This window comes from Geotrypetes seraphini, chromosome 2 (genome assembly GCF_902459505.1).
Source record: "Geotrypetes seraphini chromosome 2, aGeoSer1.1, whole genome shotgun sequence".
NCBI classification, from domain to species: domain Eukaryota; kingdom Metazoa; phylum Chordata; class Amphibia; order Gymnophiona; family Dermophiidae; genus Geotrypetes; species Geotrypetes seraphini.
In genome coordinates this window covers 149,209,675-149,229,218 of record NC_047085.1, presented here as the reverse complement: position 1 = coordinate 149,229,218, position 19,544 = coordinate 149,209,675, and the positions used below count along the sequence as shown (strand labels likewise).

Genomic DNA, 19,544 nt, shown 5'->3' with positions numbered 1-19,544 from the left:
TTTTTTTCTCTCCCAGTTTTTACTTTAATCACTAAAATGTATTACTTTGGCAAAATTGTCATGTCAACAAGGTTATCTGAGTTTGAACCTGCCATCATTATGTAAATTTACATGCACCTTGTTTCCCCCTCTTTTTAACATTTATTAGCGCTTCCACAGAGATCTTGCACATGAATGTCAGGAAGCAAAGGTGTCATCAGCTGCCTACTGATTTGAATAAGTTAGCATATTTCTGCCTGGCCTGTTTGTTTTTCTTCTATCTCTTCCAATTTAGTTGTTTGTTTGTTTTTTGCTTTAATATCAGCAATAATAGACTGAAGAAAATTAAAATACAGTCCCCGAAGCCTGCTTAACTTTGATTTGGCATGTTTTTAGTAGAGTCAATACCCACTTAAATATAGATTTTTGGTGTTAGCTTTTATATAATACCTGAAAATAGTGAACTGCTCTGCAGATTTGTATCTTGTTTTTTTTCATTTGTTTACAATGAATCTTAAACTAGTTTGTATGACACAAAAATGCAAGCCTTAAGAAGCAGCAGACTTCAGTGAGTTTATTTGAATTTACATCTTTGGGGGTTTGGAAAATAAGTACTGTAAAAAAAAAAAAAAAAAGTGAATTTAGTGAATATCAATAATGCCAGTTTAATCTCTTAGTGATAAATATTAAATAACTGCAGTTAACTGCTTCATATCTTTACGTTTGCCAAACAAGGGATCTGTTGAACCTCTGTGAAAGGCTGTGGACCCTGTAGGTCAGTGGTCTTCACTAATTTTTAAGCGAGGGCAATTTTGGGTCCAAAGGGTTGAAGGAGAGCTGATAAATGTCTTCCTACTTGGGGCCTGGCACCAACAATGCTTCACAACATTCATCGCTACCAGAACATCTGGCCTTTGTCACAAATTGCAGAATACAGATAAACCCTATGCAAATACAGGACCACAAATTAAAAGTCCCATTAAACACAAATGAAACCCTAAGATACCAGACTCTGCATGTAGTGCAACACCAGAGAAATAGAAAAAAATGCATTTCTTTCTGAACAATGCAAAATATAGGTAGCAGATATAAATTCTCAAAACTGACATATTTCAGGCACTAAATTGAAACTAAAATAATTTTTCCTATCTTTGTTGTCTTGATGATTTTTTATTTTTCTAATCAACTTTTCCCAGTCTCTGGTTGCACTTCCTTCTATCTGTGCTCTTAACTCTGTTTCAAGGGCCTTCATATCCATTTGTTGGTTTTCTCTCCATCACTTTCTGCCCTACATCCATCTTTGGCATTTACTTTTAACATCAAACTTTCTTCCATTTTTCTTCTTCTTTCTTAAATCTACTTTTCCATATCTTTCCTTCCCTTCCCATGTGTACTATCTGCTCCCTCTCTCTGCCCTTTCCCTCCATCCATGTGTGCCATCTCCTCTCTCTTCTCCCCTATTCCCCTCCATCCATAAACAGTATTTCTTCTATCTCTCTTCCCTTCCCCACTCCTCCCATCCCTGTGTGCCACCTTTTCCCTCTCTTTCCCCCTCCCATGGTCAGACATTTGTCTGGGATCTTTCTTCTCTCTTTCCTAAAGTCTGGCATCTCTTACCCCTCTTTCCCCAACTACACCCTCCCAGACATTGAAGCTCTCCCTAGCCCATCCTCAATCAAAAGGCCATATACAGACACATACCGTGCAAGTCTGCCCAGTACTGGCCTTATTTCTTCAATATTTACTATTATTTTCTGATTCAAGATCCTCTGTGTTCGTCCCACGCTCAAAACAGTTCAACAACTTAACACAGTGTATGTAGCCTGCCGAAAAACAACAAACATCATAAAACAACTTGAAGACCATTTTGGCACAAAAAGATGTTCAAAAATTGTCAAATTTTCCTTCTGTGGATGTTTCTGTCGCATGCTTGTCCAAAGGCATTGACATTCCCACCGAAGCATCATGCAGGTTAAAACTATACGAACTGTGACATGGACACTTATTTTGTCTATGAAATAAATGAGTGGTTTAGTAGCAGTTTGCCTTATCTGCATATGCGTCAGGAGCTTCAATTCACTTGGTGCAAAAGCTTGAGCAGGAAATTGGGACATTAACCTCAGCTGACCAGACTTTATTTCCAGTTGTGTCGGTGCTTAATTTGGCAGCAAGATATACAGCTGAGATTGCACATGACATTTTGTACTTGGCAAAAACTGTTTCTTATTTAGCAGCCAGGAGAGCTCTATAGTTTTACAAAGAAATGCCTAATCTCAAGATTATTTTCCTTTAAAGCCCACTTTTCGAATATTCCATATGAAGAAGAATATTTGATCTTCGGGATTTTTGTAACATTTTTTTCAAATATATTAATAAATAATGTGTAGGTCTTATTGTCATATGTGTTGATATTATTTTGAAGAAAGATATCTATTGTTTTTTGTTTTTGCTTTATATATGTTTATTTGGAAACCACTGTGACTCCAAACGGTATATTAAGTTTTTAAGTAAATAAAATAAAAAATAAAACTTGAAAAGATTTTAAAAAGGACCTGAAGGAGAGAGAGCATTTTTCTCAAGACCTACCCGACCTGTAAGCAGGGCTAGAGTTGGGGAGAGAGGCGCAAATGGGGCAACAGCACTGAGCCCCACAGCTCCAGGGGACCCCGTGAACCATGATGTCCTTCCCTTCTCTCCACCCCGTTCTGAAGTCCCCATCACCTTTTAAAATGGAAAAGGGTCACCGGCATGGCATTGCTTATGGATTTCTCGGTGCTGTTTCCCTTCTGTGGTTTGCCCAAGTGGAAACAGGAAGTTGTATCAAAGGGATGCAGACCATGGCAGGGGAACAATGTCAAGAACTCTGTAAGCTATGCCACAAAAATCACTGTTGCAACAGTGACCCCCTTTGCATTTAAAAGGCGACAGAACTTTGGAGCAGAGTGGGAAGAAAGGAGGGACATCCCGACCCACAGGGACCCTCTGGAGCAGCTGATTTTTTTAAAAGAAGGGAGGGATGCTGGATGGGGAGGACATTTGGTGGGCCCAGGGGTGGGGATGCTGGATGGGAAGGTATTTAGTTAGTGAGAAAATCAGGAGAGGAGAGGGGCAGGGAGGAGAGGAATTGGGGGCCCTCCTTAATGTCTGCACTGGGCTCCAACGCATGTAACACAGGCCTGTAAGATGTTCATAAAGATTTTAGAATAAATGTTATCCCATCAAAACTCGTTATAGCTGTCACAGCCACTATTCATGTTCAATTTATTTTATATATCGCCAATATAAAACCATGGTTAAAGTCTAAGCCAATCAGCAATTTTGTCTAGCTTAGCAGATACAGATGAGTGACAAGATGGTGTATGAAAATCTAATGGGTTAAGAACCATCATCTGCATAAAGAAAATGAAACCGAGAGATTGAAGAAGAGTCAGGGGAGTGAGAAAAATATTAGAGTTTAGGACCTAGGACAGAACTCTTGGGAACACCTGATTGGAGATGAACTTGAAAAGGTATTAGAATATTGTACAGTATTTGAGCGATCAGACAAATTTTTTTCCTTTCTGCTTCATGTAGTTTCCAAACATTTCCTAGGCTTCCAGGTATACTTGCATTCTGTAGTATTTCTGGGCACAATTTGTCATTGTCTCAGTGCTATTTTCAGTACAACAAAAATAGTGCCTTTGTCTTCCTGAACCTGATATAATGGGATAATAGCTCCATAGACTAGTAGTCTTCGTTAATTTTTAAGCTGGGGCCACTTTGGATTCTAATGAACTAAAGGAGAGCTGCTAAATATCTTCCCATGTGAGGTCACAACACTGTTGACCAATGTGTGTCAATGACATTCATCCCCAGCAACCCACCTTCAAACTTCATCGATGGGCTAGCCTCAATGTTGTGAGCATTTCCAAATGCATTCTCTGTTGAAAAATGCCTTATTCTTCAATCATGTGGCTCTTCCCCTCTTCGCCCCATCCACTTTCCCCTTTCTGTCCTGAGTAGAGAGGCAGAATAGTTGGAAATAAAACCAAAAAAGACAATGGGGGCCATCCCAGAGGTCTCTGAGGGCCACCATTGGCTCCCAGGCTTTTTGTTGAAGACCACTGCCATAGACTTTTGGCCTTCCCCTAACTCATATGCCACAATTCCAACTCTTTACTTCTGAATTTATGTGATTCTTTACTTTGAGATGAAACGTTCATCCCTGACTGGTCCTTCTTAGTTCAGATTTATTTGTTGATCTCAATTCATCCAAAATAGTAGAGAAAGGTCTGCTCCCTCCTATGTGCCATGCAACTCTGCTTGGTTGTGGTTGTCTCAGTTAAACACAAGTGTACATAACTCAGAGGCAAAAAAAAAAAAATCCCTAGTCGCTGCATCTTATAATGTGGTTCCTGCTTACTGAGAGAGCACCATTACCCACAGTGGCCGTGATTCTATAAAGTCCATCTAAAGTTAGGTGCTGATATTTGCACCTAATTTAATAGAGCTGTATATAAGAACATAAGAATTGTCACTGCTGGATCAGACCAGTGGTCCATCGTGCCCAGCAGTCCGCTCACGCAGCGGCCCCCAAGTCAAAGACCAGTGCCCTAACTGATTCCTGCCCTACCTGTGTATGTTCTGGTTTAGGAGTAACTTATCTAACTTTGTCTTGAATCCCTGGAGGGTGTTTTCCCCTATAACAGCCTCTGGAAGAGCGTTCCAGTTTTCAACCACTCTCTGGGTGAAGAAGAACTTCCTTACGTTTGTACGGAATCTATTCCCTTTTAACTTTAGAGAGTTCCCTCTCGTTCTCCCTACCTTGGAGAGGGTGAACAATCTGTCTTTATCTACTAAGTCTGTTCCCTTCATTATCTTGAATGTTTCATTCATGTCTCCTCTCAGTCTCCTCTTTTCAAGGGTGAAGAGGCCCAGTTTCTCTAATCTTTCACTGTACGGCAACTCCTCCAGCCCCTTAACCATTTTAGTCGCTTTTCTCTGAACCCTTTCGAGTAGTACTGTGTCCTTCTTCAAGTATGGTGACCAGTGCTGGACGCAGTATTCCAGGTGGGGGCGTACCATGGCCTGGTACAGTGGCATGATAACCTCTACGATCTGTTCGCGATCCCTTTCTTAATCATTCCTAGCATTTTGTTTGCCCTTTTTGTAGCCGCTGCGCATTGCGCGGATGGCTTCATTGACTTGTTGACCAGTACTCCCAAGTCTCTTTCTTGGAGGGGGGTGTCTCTCTGAGTACCGTACCAGACATCCTGTATTCGTGTATAAGATTTTTGTAGGCTTAATCAGTGCCTATATTAGCACTCAACACCTCACAATTAGCTTTAATTGGACTTAATTGAAAGGCGCCTAACTGGAAAAACTCAATTCTATAAAAAGTAAGCGCCTACACTAGGTATGGTTAGGGGGGCAGATCATGGGCATGTTTTCGAGTTAGGTGCCTCTTTGTGAATCAGATGCCGATAGGCTTTGATATTGGTACTTAATGTTAGGTATAGACAATCGTGGCATAAATTGAGGCTGTCTAAATGTTAGGATGCTGAGCACCGCCTAAGCATGCTGCATGATTCTGTAATGGGTGTCTAAGTTTTATAGAAGAATGCTAATTTTAGGCAGACTTTATAAAATCAGGGCCAGTCTGTATAACACTTTCAATGCATCACCATACATCAGGGAGATAACGTGTGAACCCTGGTAGCATAGTGAGGGTGAGAGGCATTTGGGGTGGTGGTGCCCTCCCCTGACCTCTTCACTGCCCCACCCCCACTACCATATGCTCTTTCCCCGCCCCTTCCTGCCATGTCCCTCTTCCTCCGTACCTCTTTAACGTTCCCAGTGCGAGCAGCAACCTCAACCTGCTGCTCCCTGCCAGATTTAACTCTTCCTCTGTCACTTCCTAGGTGCGGGTCCAGGAAGTGAAGTCAGAGGAAGAGCCGATGCTGGTGCGAGCAGCAGAGATAAGTGGGAAGGGAAGGATTGCGCGCAGTAGTGGGGGGAAGGGGGTGCAGGGAAGGAGCAGGGGAATGGAAAGAAGGGCAGGTGCATGCGCCCCCCCCCCCCCACCATGATGGCACCTGGGGTGGACTCCCCTTTTTTTACTACACCACTGATGAACCCTTTTGTAATGTTCATAGAAAACACCGATAGCTACACTGACAAGTTTCAAGATAGTTTATAAACTTTCTTCTGTGGCTTCTCCAATTTGGTCCTTGCAGATGACTCAAGTGAATCCAACAGAGCCACTTTTTTGGTCAGTCAGGTTCATTTTTATATGTAGGTTGATTTTTTTTTTTCTCCCCCTTCAGTCTTAACATGGTCCCAAGCATTTACTAAACTAAACTAAAACTTAGCTTTATATATTGGGTCATCAACCAGAGGAAGCTCGACACGGTTAACAATAATTAATAAAGATGTGCTAAAATTGCAAGGAGATTAATTTCCAAAATGTTTAGCAAATAGAAAAGTTTTTAAAGATTTACAGAAGGATTGGAAAGGATTGGGACATCTCAAAATTAAAGGAAGTTCATTCCATAATTGGGAAAAATTTTAAAGCCAAAGAGAGGCTGAAATTCTTGACTCCTTTAATTCCTTTCCTAGAAGGGAGGGAAAGTTTAAATTGTTGAGTGCCTCTTGCATAAGAAAATCTGTAAACGTTTCATAGATGAGGAACAAGAGGAATAAAAATACCATATAAAATTTTGAAAATTATGCATATACATTTAAACTGGATTCTGAGATGAACCAGGAGCCAATGGAGGCTCAAAAGCAAAGGTCGAATTTGCTCTTTCCATAAATCAATTTCGCACCAGTATTCTGAATTAATTGTAGCCTTTGGAGGCAGATATTTGTGATGCTAAGATAAATAGCATTACAGTAATCTAGCCAAGATAGTATAATTGATTGGATCAAGACAGAAAAATGACGTTGATGGAAAAGAAATCTAATCTTCCTCAGCATTCGTAAACTGGAAAAACATTTCTTAACCAGAGAGCTTATTTGATCCTTAAAGGTAAGGGAAGAGTCAAAAAGTATTCCCAAAATCTTGGAGGAGAACTTAATTTGCAGGTAGGCCCCAGAATCCAGACGTTTCCCAAGCTGACAACTTATAAGTGTTCAAAGTAGTCATATAAAAATTGAACAAGATTGGGGAGAAGAGCCCTGAGGAACCCCACAAGGAGGCTGCCAGGAATTCGAAATATTACCTTCAATATTCACTGAATAAGAACGAGAAAGTAAAAATTTAGAAAACCAGTCAAGGACAACCTGATTAAGTCCGATATCTGAAAGTAATTGGAGCAGAATATTGTGATGCACCACATCAAACGCCACAGACAAATCGAACATTTATTTTGTAGTCGTAAATGTTGGATTTTAGAAAGAAGAGAAATCAATAAGATTTCAGTACTAAAATTAGAACGAAATCCATGTTGAAAAGGTTGAAGTAGTGAGAATTTCTCCAGGTAATTGGTAAGTTGACCAGCTACCATGTGTGAGTGATTCCGGGTTCTGGCTTGACAGTGGAGTTCTCTTAACTAAGAATGAGCTCAGATACAGGCTGCTAGAATGGCAACGAAGGCAGAGGGGCTGGAATCGCTATGGGTCAAATTGCCGGGAAACAAGGGTGCAGGCATAAAACTGGGGCTGTACTATCGCCCACCTGGTACGCCAGAAGGAGTCGGACACGACTTGGAAGCGGAATTGAGACAGGAATGCAGGACTGGAAGTGTAACAGTGATGGGGGACTTCAACTACCCGGGAATAGACTGGAGTACGGGTCACTCCAACTGCACTAGGGAAACAGGATTTGTAGAAGCTGTGAGGGACTGCTTCATGGAGCAACTAGTCAAAGAACCGACGCGAGGGGGTGCTACTCTTGAGCTCAGATACAGGCTACTACACTGTAGCCCAGTCAAATCACTTGGTTTTTAGACAGCTTTGTATAAACCTTTGGCGAATAAGAAATAATTGTTCAGAACTGATTTTATGTACTGGCAGTTCCCGGGTTAAGAACGAGTTACGTTGTTAAAACTGTTCTTAAGTCGGATTTGTACGTAATTCAAACCTTGTAGATTTTCAGATTCTTTCTGCTAACCTCTGCTTCTAGCTGACAAAAGGGCCAACTTGCCCCTACCAGTGTTCCTCTTAAGGTACAGCATGAACAACCACATGCTGTTCTTAATAAAGCCATGCACCATTCCTGAATCTGCTGCAGGAGAAGTGTAGGAGTCTATGCCACTGGAAATACTGCTCAGTGAAATCAAATGAAGCAGCAACTGCGTTCTTAAGTACGAGTTGTACTTAAGTAGGGTTACCAGATTTTTGGGAATGAAAATCCAGACCCACGGCCCCGCCCCCAAGCCCTCCCCATTCCGCCCGAGTCACGCTCAGTTCCACCCCCAAGCCCTGTACCCTCAACCTGTTTACTCGTTGGGATGGCATCTGCGCATGCACTGGTGTGACACGATGATGTCATGCGCATACACATAACGTTGCCACATTGGCATTCACGCACGTGGTGACATCACTTGTTACTAGAAGCTTTTCAAAACCTGGACAAAGTGCCGGTTTTGGAAAGCCGCTCGGACATGTCATCGAAAAGGACATGTTAGGGAAAATCCAGACATCTGGTAACCCTACACTTAAAAAAACAAACAGGCAGGCAGTCCCCAACATACAGAAGCCTGATTTATTTGCTGATATGTATGTTTTAATGCTGATTTACCTAAAACAAAGAAACTCAACTATTCCACAGTAGGAAAAGTAAACCCCCCCCCCAAAAAAAAAATATACTGTGGAATGGATGTTTTTGATGGAAAGGTTTATTAGATACAACACTTGTGGATGTGCTTGTATTTTTCAAGTGTTGTATCTACTGTATTTTCACGCATATAACGCGCGTATTATACACGATTTTACAAACCGAGTATAACCATGCGCGTTATATTCGTGAGCGCGTTGTCCAAATTTTTTTTTACATAGTTCCCCCCCCCCCCCGACGTCCGATTTACCCCGCAGGACGTCGGAGAAAGGGTGGGACCGCCGTAAGAGGAAGCAGCGCAGACGCAGGGCTCAGAGAAGGGGTGGGACCGCCGGCAGAGGAAGCAGCAGGACAACGGTAGGCAGCTTCTCCATGATGGGGGGGGATGGGAGGCTGTGGGGGTGCGAGCGGTCCTTCGGGGTGCGAGTGCGAGCGGTCATTCGGGGTGGGGGTGCGAGCGGTCCTTCGGGGTGGGGGTGCGAGCGGTCCTGCGGGGGGGTGAATCGGACGTCGGGGGGGCATCAGGCTTTCAGGGTGGGGACAAGACTTCAAGGGGGGACAGGACTTCAAGGGTGAGAGGAGAGTTGGGGCGGTCAGAGGAGAGTCGGGCGGCGACGGGAGAGTCGGGGCGGCATGCGCGGTATACGGGTGTGCGCGCTATATAAAAATTTATTTACATAAATTACAGTTTCCCGTGCGCTATACCCGTGTGCGCGTTATACACGGGTGCGCGGTATATGAGTGAAAATACGGTAATAAACCTTTCCATCAAGAACATCCATTCCACAGTAATTTTTTTGTTAATGCTGATTTAACAATTATGTATGTTAATTTGGAATTCATCTAACATGTAACAAGGAAGATAAAGAAATGGAAATAAACTCAGCCACCAGATCTGTTCCCTCTCATTGTAGCTGCATTTCACAGACCCTTGGCCCTGCGCCCCCACCCATCCTTTGACCTCTTTCTCAGGAATCTTTGCAAATATTTGCCAGCCTCTGAAATATTAAGTTAATGTTCAACAAATTGCAAAAAAACTGGAAAAATTATGATAGATTAAATTATAGTTTTTGGTGGAATTCATTAGCTATCCAACAGGGACGTTATAAAAAGTTCATTGAGGTTTGGGAGCCATTAACAAATTATTGTAAGGATTGATTATAATTAATAATTATTTCTCCCCTTTTGTCTACTGAAGAATAGGGTGGGGGGAGGGTGGGATTAATTTTAATTATATGAAACTATAAGGTTATATTGGAGGGAGGGTGGGAGGGAGAAATTATATTATGAATTCAATGAATGTATGATTAATAAGTAATATTACAGTGTATATGATTGTATTAAAAAATCACTTGTTGAAAGTTTAAAAATGAATAAAGAATTAAAAAAAAAAAAAAGTTAATGTTAGGAAAACTTTTCTACATGGGTTTCTTCAGAACCATAATTAAGGTTCTTGGATCAAGGATCATATACACACACAGCTAAGTGTCCTCAAAAACCTTTGACACTGCAATATATGAGCAGTATTACCAAGGCTGTTAAAATGAAAGCCTTTTGAATTTGATCACCATGTTTTTATTTTTTTAAAGTTCTGTTGTCTGTCATAGCAAAACTAATATTAAGACAGAAAAAAACAGCAATAATCTCTTCAGAGCAGACTGATTTCTAGAATTTATTGACTACTATTACTGCCTATGTATATAATGCTGCTAGACATACACAATATTTCACAGATAAACTGACACCCCCCCCCTCCCCTGTGGATCTTAGTCTAATTGAGAACACATGGTGAAGCTCCTTACTGCAGGCTGGCAAGGTAAATGCTCCGGCGCTCACAGGAATTGAATGAGCATGTGGAGCATTTACCTCACTGGCTTGCGGCAAAAAGCTCTACCGTTGTTTAGTAAAAGGAGCCCTAAATTGTTTAATGTTTATTAAACTTGATATGCCGCCTTAGTTTCAACACTATTCAAGGCAGTGTGCAATAAAATAACTATTTATAAAAACAAGAGCAGAACGGTCATTAGTGAAATAGGACAGAAACAACATTCATTCTACCGTGTTTCCCCGAAAATAAGACAGTGTCTCATATTCATTTGGGGCCCAAAAAAGGCACTAGGTCTTATTTTTGGGGTATGCACATAACCGTCTCTCTCTTCCTGTCCTTTACCCCAATTCTTCCTCTTTCTCTCCCCCACATGTGAAGCATCTTTCCTCCCCTCCCTCCCATCCTCCTGTATAGCAGAAGTTTGCCCAGCTTCTAGCCTTCCCTCCTTCCCATCCCTTGTGCAGTATAACCCTTGCCCAGCATCTAGCCTTCCCTCCCTCGTGTAGCAAAACCCTTGCCCAGCTTCTAGCCTTCCTTCCCTCCCATCTCTTGTGCAGCATAACCCTTGAATGCCCCCACCACGCAGCTGAACCCCTGCTGACCCTCCATCCTTCAGTAACGCGGCAGAGTGAAATCCCCGACGGACAAGGCCAAGAAGCCAGTTTAGAGTGCTGCTGGCCTGACGCAGCTTCGGTTGAAGGTAGGGTTCGCTCACAGTCGGCAGGGAGGGAAGGATGGAGGGGTCAGCAGTTGGTAAATATGCCCCTTATTGATTTTTATAAAACCTACATTGAAACTTGATGGCAAGCATATCGCCTAATTCAGGTTTGAGATGAGTAGAATTTAGTAAACTTTAGAGATGGATAAACAGAATACATTTTATGTGAGTTTTTAGTTTGTTGTAACAAATATATTTTATTTTTTCACTTTCAGAAACGTTCCAAAGGACAGGTTCTATTTGACAAAGTGTGCGAGCATCTAAACCTTTTAGAAAAAGATTATTTTGGACTAACATACCGGGATGCTGAAAATCAAAAGGTAAAAACACTGACTTGACTTGTCATTTTCTTAATACATTGGCCCTTAGGCTATCTAGTTGGAACTTTAATTGTGAAAATTTTAAGCTGTTCTAGTTAAGAGTTCAGTTGTGACAGTGCCTTTGGGCTGTCATGAGTTACTGCAAGCAAAACCCTTACAAGTTAAATAGCTGAAGTTAAAAGTAGAGAATGACATGGTGCCCGTTTCCCACAGTTAACCTGTGGCAACCGCAGGAATGGGCAAAAATATAGCTGAAGTCAAAAATAGAGAATGACATAGTGCCCGTTTCCCACAGTTAACTCGTGGCAACCGCAGAAACGGGCAGGGGCTGAAGGGAAAAACAGATGCCATCCTAAGCAGATAAAGGAAGAGAAAATGAAATACTGAACACAGCAGAGAGAGGGAGAGACACATGGAGGTATCAGAAACAGAGAGGAAAATAATGAGCATAGAGAAGACAATAGGGTATATGGACACAGAGGAAAAATGCTAGATGTGGGAGAGAATGGGAACACAGAAGGGAGATGAGTAATACAGGACATAGAATAGTGATGATAAATACAGGGAAATGGACACAGGAGAGATGCTAGACACGAAAGTATAAGAGACACAGAGAAGGAAAAGAGTACACAGAGATGGTTGGTGAGCACAGAGAAGAAGAAATGTCAAATGAGCAGGAGACCCTGGCGAGAAGATGGAGGGGAAACAGAAACCAGAGTCTGAGACCAACATGACTTGAAAAATAAAATGATCAGACAACAAAAGGTAGAAAAAATAATTGTATTTTCTATTTTGTAATTAAAAAAATATGAGAACTGAAATGTTTATCCTGCCAGTGCTGGTGTTAGATATGGGTAGGGCACAGGACAGAAATTTGGGAGGGGACCCCAAAGCTCATTACTAGCCCGTGCCATCTTCAGCTTCCAGCAGGCTTAGGGCTTTCTCTAGCCAGGGGGCACTCCTTGACCTACCACTACCCCTGACATGTGTGATCTCTATATTTTGCACAGTATAGGAAGAAATGGATGTTTGTTTCTTTGGTGTTGTGCTACATGGAAGGTGTGGCTTCTTTGGATTTTGGTTTGTTTATCATTTTTGGTCAGCTATATATTTGGAATCTGTGTTCTCGGTATATGACCGAGGTATTATGTTAGGATGAATAATTTTCTATGTAGCAATCAGTTTTCCTGATAGTTAAGCAGATATTGTGAGGGGAGACTGATTTTGATTTTTTTCTGCATTTGTGATTTATAAAATGACAGTTTACAGAATATTGTTTCTTTTTATGCTTTAATAAAATGATTTCAATATAAAATCATAACTATTCAAGGCTTGTGCGGATGGGATCAGACAGAATTTGCGGGTCAGGAACAGAGTTCGTGGGGACAGGGCGGAGATGGGGCAAATTTTTGCCCAGAGTCATTCTCTAGTCAAAAGGTTATTTATTTATTTAAAAAGTCAATATATTGCCTGGAATCGCAGCAGTTTCCAATTTAAATGCTAAATAGAAAAGAACTGTCTGCAGCTGTTGTGGTTGGGGACTTGCACCGTGCCTATGCATGCTCCTCCTTTCATATCTCTGTCCCAATCATTTCTTCACACTTCCTAGGCAGAGAATTAGCAGCCCAGCCTATTCCAGTGTGTCCAGCCACCCAGCCAAGCCAGGAAGTCAAAACGGAAGTGTGCTATGGGCTCACTTGAGCCTGTCTGGCTTAGTCCAGCAGCATCAGAATTTTAAATGGTTAAATGACTAAATTGTAAGATTTTACTTATTGTTCATTTGCTTAAGTATTTAATGTTTTGCATTCCTGGTCCCTTCAGTAAATGTTTTTGTGACAGGAGTTGCAAATGATTAGTTAGTGGGTCTGTGACAATGCTAATGCTGTAGAAAATAATGACGAATTTTCATGCAAGGTGGGTGTCTTTAAATATTTATATTTCTTTCTCATATTTCCTAAGGAAACCAAGCATGAAGTACAAATAACATAAATCTGATTATGATAAATATAAATAATCAGAAAATTAAAATGAAATGAGATAAAAGGTAAAAAAGAGAGAATCTAAATACTAAAGGCCAGAATTAATATGCAAAAAGCCAATGTCAAAAAAGTATTACGAAAACACAGATAATATCAACCTGTATTCTAATAGAATGAAAAAGATGATTCTTGCTGCAATATGAATTTTTTTAAAACATCCAATCAAAAATATTTTCCAGTTAGGTTATAACTTCCATCCAAATGACAGATCCCTTAATAACCTAGGGGTCCTTTTATCAAGCCCCTCTAGCGGGGATAGCGCGTTGGACATTTCATCACGCGCTAATCCCTGCAGCCAGCTAAAAAATTAACGCCTGCTCAATGCAGGCGTTAGTGGCTAGCGTGTCAAGTAGTTTAATGCGCGGTATTACGCGTGTTAAACCCCTACCGCGGCTTGATAAAAGGACCTCCTAGTCTCTCCTAGAATAGAGTTCTAGAGATAGGGAGAGCTATGTATGGAAAGATCTCTTGTTGGGGGTGAAAAGCATATATGCCAAAAAAAATAAAAAATGCAACACCAAGAGCCCATCATTCAATAAGTGAAATATTCTTGAAAGAACATAGTCAAATTATGTAAATAAGTTAGGTCCCATATAATGCCTTAAAAACTACAGGAGGGTGTCTTAAGCTACCTTTGGAAAGCCATTGTTAGCCAATGCACCTTGTTTCAGCTGGGGAGTAATTAGTCTGGTACTTTAATTCTGGCAAATTTGGGGGGTAAATTCTAGAAGCTCAAGAAAGAAATGGGGAGTCACATGGAGGACACATACTGAATGCAATTGATGCCAAGTATTGCATGCTAATATTTTGGCAATAGGAATGGCAAAGATATGTCCTGAAGCATAGGCCTCGGAACGGGGAGGCCACAGGAGCCATGGCCTCCCCAAAAATTATTAACCGGAAGTATGGCTCTCCCGACTCCCCTACCTACCACCTTCCTGCTACTGTAATTTAAAATCTTCAAGCAGCCAGTGGCACAACGAAGCGAGCCTCCCACTGTCAGCCTGCCCTATGCGGGAAGAAGAAGTGCTGCAGAAAGAACACTTCCTGGGCAGGCTGACAGCAGAAAGCTCGCTTCATTGTGCTGCCGGCTACCCGAAGATTTTAAATTACAGTGGCGAGGAGGTGGTAGGTGGGGGAGTCAGGAACTGGAAAGAGGTCGTACCACAGATTCCAGCTGAAGGGGTAGACTGGGGTTGGGAATGTGGGAAGGACAGATGCTGTACGGGCTGCGGGGTGGGGGTTGGAAAAGCAAAAAAGGACAGATATTGCACAGACTGAAAGGGGTTTGGGAAGGCAGGGAAGGACAGATGGTGCATGGGCTGGGAGGGGGTTGGGAAAACATAAGAACTGCCATCTCCGGATCAGACCTTCGGTCCATCAAGTCTGGCGATCCGCACACGTGGAGGCCCAGCCAGGTGTACACCTGGCATAATTTTAGTCACCCATATCCCTCTATGCTTCTCGTAAGGAGATGTGCATCTAGTTTGCTTTTAAATCCTAGAACGGTGGATTCCGCAATAACCTCCTCTGGGAGAGCATGCCAGGTGTTCACCACTCGTTGCGTGAAGCAGAACTTCCTGATATTTGTCCTGGACTTGTCCCCCCTTAGCTTCAGTCCATGTCCTCTTGTCTGTGTCACATTGGACATTGTAAATAATTTTTTTTCCTGCTCTATTTTGTTGATTCCTTTCAGTATTTGAAAGTCTCGATCATATCCCCTCGCAGTCTCCTTTTCTCAAGGGAGAACAATCCCAGTCTCTTAAGTCGTTCCTCGTATTCCAAGTTCTCCATACCTTTTATTAGCTTCGTTGCTCGTCTCTGCACCCTCTCCAGCAGTTTTATAGCTTTCTTTAGGTTGGGAGACCGATGTTGGACACAGTATTCCAAGTGTGGTTTGACCATTGCTCTATAAAGCGGCATTATAACTTTCTCTGATCTACTCGTGATTCCTTTCTTTAAAATGCCTAACATTCTATTTGCCTTCTTTGCCACTGCCGCGCATTGTGCCGACGGTTTCAGGGTCCTATCTATCAGTATACCTAGGTCTTTTTCTTGTTCGCTCTTACCCAGAGTTGCACCTGACATTCTATACTCGTGTTCCTTGTTCTTTCTGCCTAAATGCATTACTTTGCACTTTTCCACATTAAACTTCATCTGCCATTTCTCTAACTGACACAAGTCACTCTGGAGTTCCTCGCCATCCTTCTGCGATCTGATTGCCCAGCATAGCTTTGTGTCGTCTACAAACTTGATGATCTCACTGGATGTTCCCTCTTCTAGGTCATTGATGAAAATATTAAATAAGATGGGCCCAAGTACCAAGCCCTGGGGCACACCGCCTAGGGGTTAGGAAGGGAGGGCATGAGAGATGCTGCTGGTGGGTGAGAGAAGAATTGTTGGACATAGGTATGTGGAGTGGGAGGGAAAGATGATATACATGGGGAAGGAAGAGAGAGGGAAAATTGTTGGACATGATAGTGGTGGGAGGAGGGTGGGAAAAATGTTATACTGGGAGGGAGGAGATTTGACTCAAAGAAGGAAGAGATGTCAGATTCTGAAGGAAGGAGGGAAGAGAAAGACCACTGGAACGGGAAGGAGAGAGGAGAGATGCCAAACTGCAGGAAGGAGAGGAGAGATGCTAGATCACGGAGAGGAGAGAAGGAGAGAGATGTTAGACCACATGAAAAGGGAGGCAAGAAGAGAGAGAATCCAGACCATGGGGGGAGAAGAGAGATTCCAGGCTATGGGAAGGAGAGGAGAAAGATGCCAAACCAGAGGGGAAAGGGGGAAGACAGAGATATCTGACCATAGGAGAGGAAGAGAGAGGGATGTCCAGCTCCTCGAAAAAAGTAGTCATACCTCACTAGAATATATGCTAGTTTCAGTCAACGATTAACTCCATCCTCACCCACTGGGTGTTCTGCTACTATATCGTCCACCAACCCCGTGGAACAAATCCTCCAAGCTAGTTTTCGAGACCATATCAAACGCCTTCCTCAAATTTCAAAGATTACTGATCATTGGGGATATCAATCTCAACCTAGATGACATCACCAACAAGGATTCAACTGAATTTAATAACTTTCTCACCTCTCTAGGTTCCCCCCCCCCACCCTCGCCTCCTTTCCAACCCATGAAAAGGGGCACACACTAGATATCATCAGCTTCCTTGATCTTACGGATTACAAAATTTCAGTTGATGACACCCGCTGGGAACACGTCCCTTGGTCCGATCACTTCTTAGTGTCTCTTTCTGTCTCCCCATTTTCATGTCGCACCTTGAGTCCCCACCCCGCACCTCAAATTCCATTACTTTCCACAAAAAAATTGCGAGTGAACTGTTCTGGACCAAATTTCTCAATCAATTCTTCTCCACTCCTATGCCTGCAATCCCAGAAACCATCTGGCACAACTGGGTCACCCTCTCCGAGACCACCTACCACTCCCTCGCCCCTCTTTCCACTAAAATTGTCTCCTACTCCCGTAAGGCCCCTTGGTACCTTCCATATCACAGAGAATTGAAGCAGAAATGTCGAGCACTGGAGCGCAAATGGAAAAAAATCTAAATCGCCTACAGACAAACAGTCCTGGAGGGTCAATATCAAGTTCTACAATATAGTACTAAAAAACCGGTGATAAAATCTCCAGATCCAACAACCAAAGTAGTGCATTGTTTAACATTTGGCGCTCCTTAACCTCTAAAAACAACTCCATCACGCCCCCTCCTCTCCATCAGCTGATGATCTAGCAAAGTTCTTCAATGAAAAGGTCACTACCTTAAGATGCTCCTTCCCACCAGCAGTTTCTTCAACTCCCTGATACCCTCTGACTCCAACCCTACCCTAACTGTCTCCAACCCTATCCCAGCTGACAGATCCTGGACTGCCTTTGAGCATATATCCGAATCCCAGGTCTCTAAACTCTGCTTCAAACTGAAAGCCTGCAACTGCGCCTTGGACCCATTCCCCTCCTACCTATATGAGAATATTCCCGCACAGGCCATCTCATCTCTTACCAAACTTATAAACTCTGCCCTATTGTCAGGCCTATTTTCTGCAGAAATGGGTCATATTGCCCTGTCCCCACTACTGAAAAAAGCTGACCTAGACCCCTCCTCACCTTCCAACTACCGCCCAATAGCAAATATTCCCCTCCTGACCAAGATGTTAGAGTCCATTATATCTACCCAACCCTTATCCTATTTAGAGAGATTCTCCATTCTCCTTCCTTACCAATATGGCTTTAGACCCAGCTTCAGCACCGAAACCCTATTGGCCTCACTAATCTCAAAGGTTCAACAACTTCATTCTCATAATAAGTTTGCTGTTCTTCTACAATTCGACCTTTCTGCAGCATTTGACGTTGTAAATCACAATATTCTTATTTTCCAACTTTCTGAGATTGGCATTAACTCTACAGTCCTAGACTGTTTCTCAAAATTCTTACGCTCCCACTCTTACACTGTTAATATGAATGGCACCTCACCCTCTCCTTGGAAACCGATTTGTGGAGTCTCGCAGGGCTCACCTTTATCCCCTATTCTCTTCAAAATCTATATGTCCTCCCTGAAACTCCTCCACCTTTTCCCCCTGGAAACACTTTACTATGCTGATGACATCCTTGTCCTCCTCGAGACCGACTCGAACCTCAACAACCTTTCTGAGAACATTTCCTCATGTATAACAAGGCTCCAATCCTGGGCCCTCACCGTACAAATGAAACTAAACGAGTCCAAAACAAAACTACTTTGGCTCGGCCCAAAATTAGATCAGCTATCCACCCTCATCCCTCTGCCCTCGGGCACCACACTGCAGCTTGAGTTCTCTAGCAAAGTTCTGGGCATCATCATTGACTCTACACTATCCTTCAATGACCACCTCAACTCCTTGGTAAAAAAATGCTTTTTCAGCCTTCACATGCTGAGGAAGGCAAAATCCTGTTTCCATCATCAACACTTTGCTGTCCTCATACAATCCATCATCCTCTCCAGATTGGACTATTGTAACTCCATCTACTTAAGCCTGACAAAGAAAAGCCTTCAAAGACTTCAGCGGATCCAGAGCACTGCGGCTAAACTAATCTTCGCAAAGAGTAAATTTGACCATGTCTCTCCACTCCTGTCCAAACTTCACTGGCTTCCAGTAGTCTCTAAGGTCCACTTTAAATGCGCCTGCCTAACCTTCAAGATCCTACATGGCATCCTTCCTCCCCTTTTCCCACTATCTTGGAATTCTTCGAATCCCAACATCACCAGAGCCACACAACAATTCAAACTATCCTTCCCCTCATTAAAAGACATATCCCTTCCAGGAAAACTAGGTGCATCCCTCTCCTTCAGATGCACTGAGCACTGGAATAACCTTTCTGCCCCACTTCAGAATCTAGGCGTCCTCCAACTTTTCCGAAAACATCTGAAAACCTGGCTATTCTCCATTTCGCTATTCAGTCCATGTGGATGTAAGGTATTGAGAATGAAAATCCATTTCTGCTCTTGCTTCCAAAGCATGTGAGCAATGTCTCCTCCTCTAGTAGGGGCAATAACATTCAGTATAGAAAAAGTAAGATCTGTGGGTGCATGTTGGTGGTCTAGCCAATGTTGGACTAAGGGAGCCTCTTTCACTCCACCAGGATCACATTCATCAGTTTCATGGACCTTCCATGGACCTTCCCTTGCCATGTATTTCCCCCTTCTAGAACTTTCCCTTCCTCTTTTAGTGTACCTCAAACTGCTAGTCGGAGGAAGAGAGTGGAGCTTACTTCCCATCCTGGCAGCTAGGGTGGGGGCAAGGGAGTAAATGAGGACCTCATTGTTTACTGCTTTATCAGCCTCTGGGGCCTTATTATTACATACTCCGGCTCTTTACATGCTGAGTCTCTACCAATCTGCTGTCACTTCTGC

The 19,544-nt window shown here is 42.6% G+C and overlaps 1 protein-coding gene across 13 annotated transcripts in view; it reads left to right on the top strand.

Moving 5' to 3' along the window:
• Positions 1-19,544, top strand: part of EPB41L3 (erythrocyte membrane protein band 4.1 like 3) — a 356,951-nt gene that overhangs the window by 179,319 nt on the left and 158,088 nt on the right. For all 13 annotated transcript variants that reach the window (XM_033933990.1, XM_033933985.1, XM_033933988.1 and 10 more), the window contains exon 4: positions 11,499-11,603. In XM_033933990.1, coding sequence (XP_033789881.1) covers positions 11,499-11,603 — 105 coding nt within the window. The remainder of the gene's footprint in view (positions 1-11,498; positions 11,604-19,544) is intronic.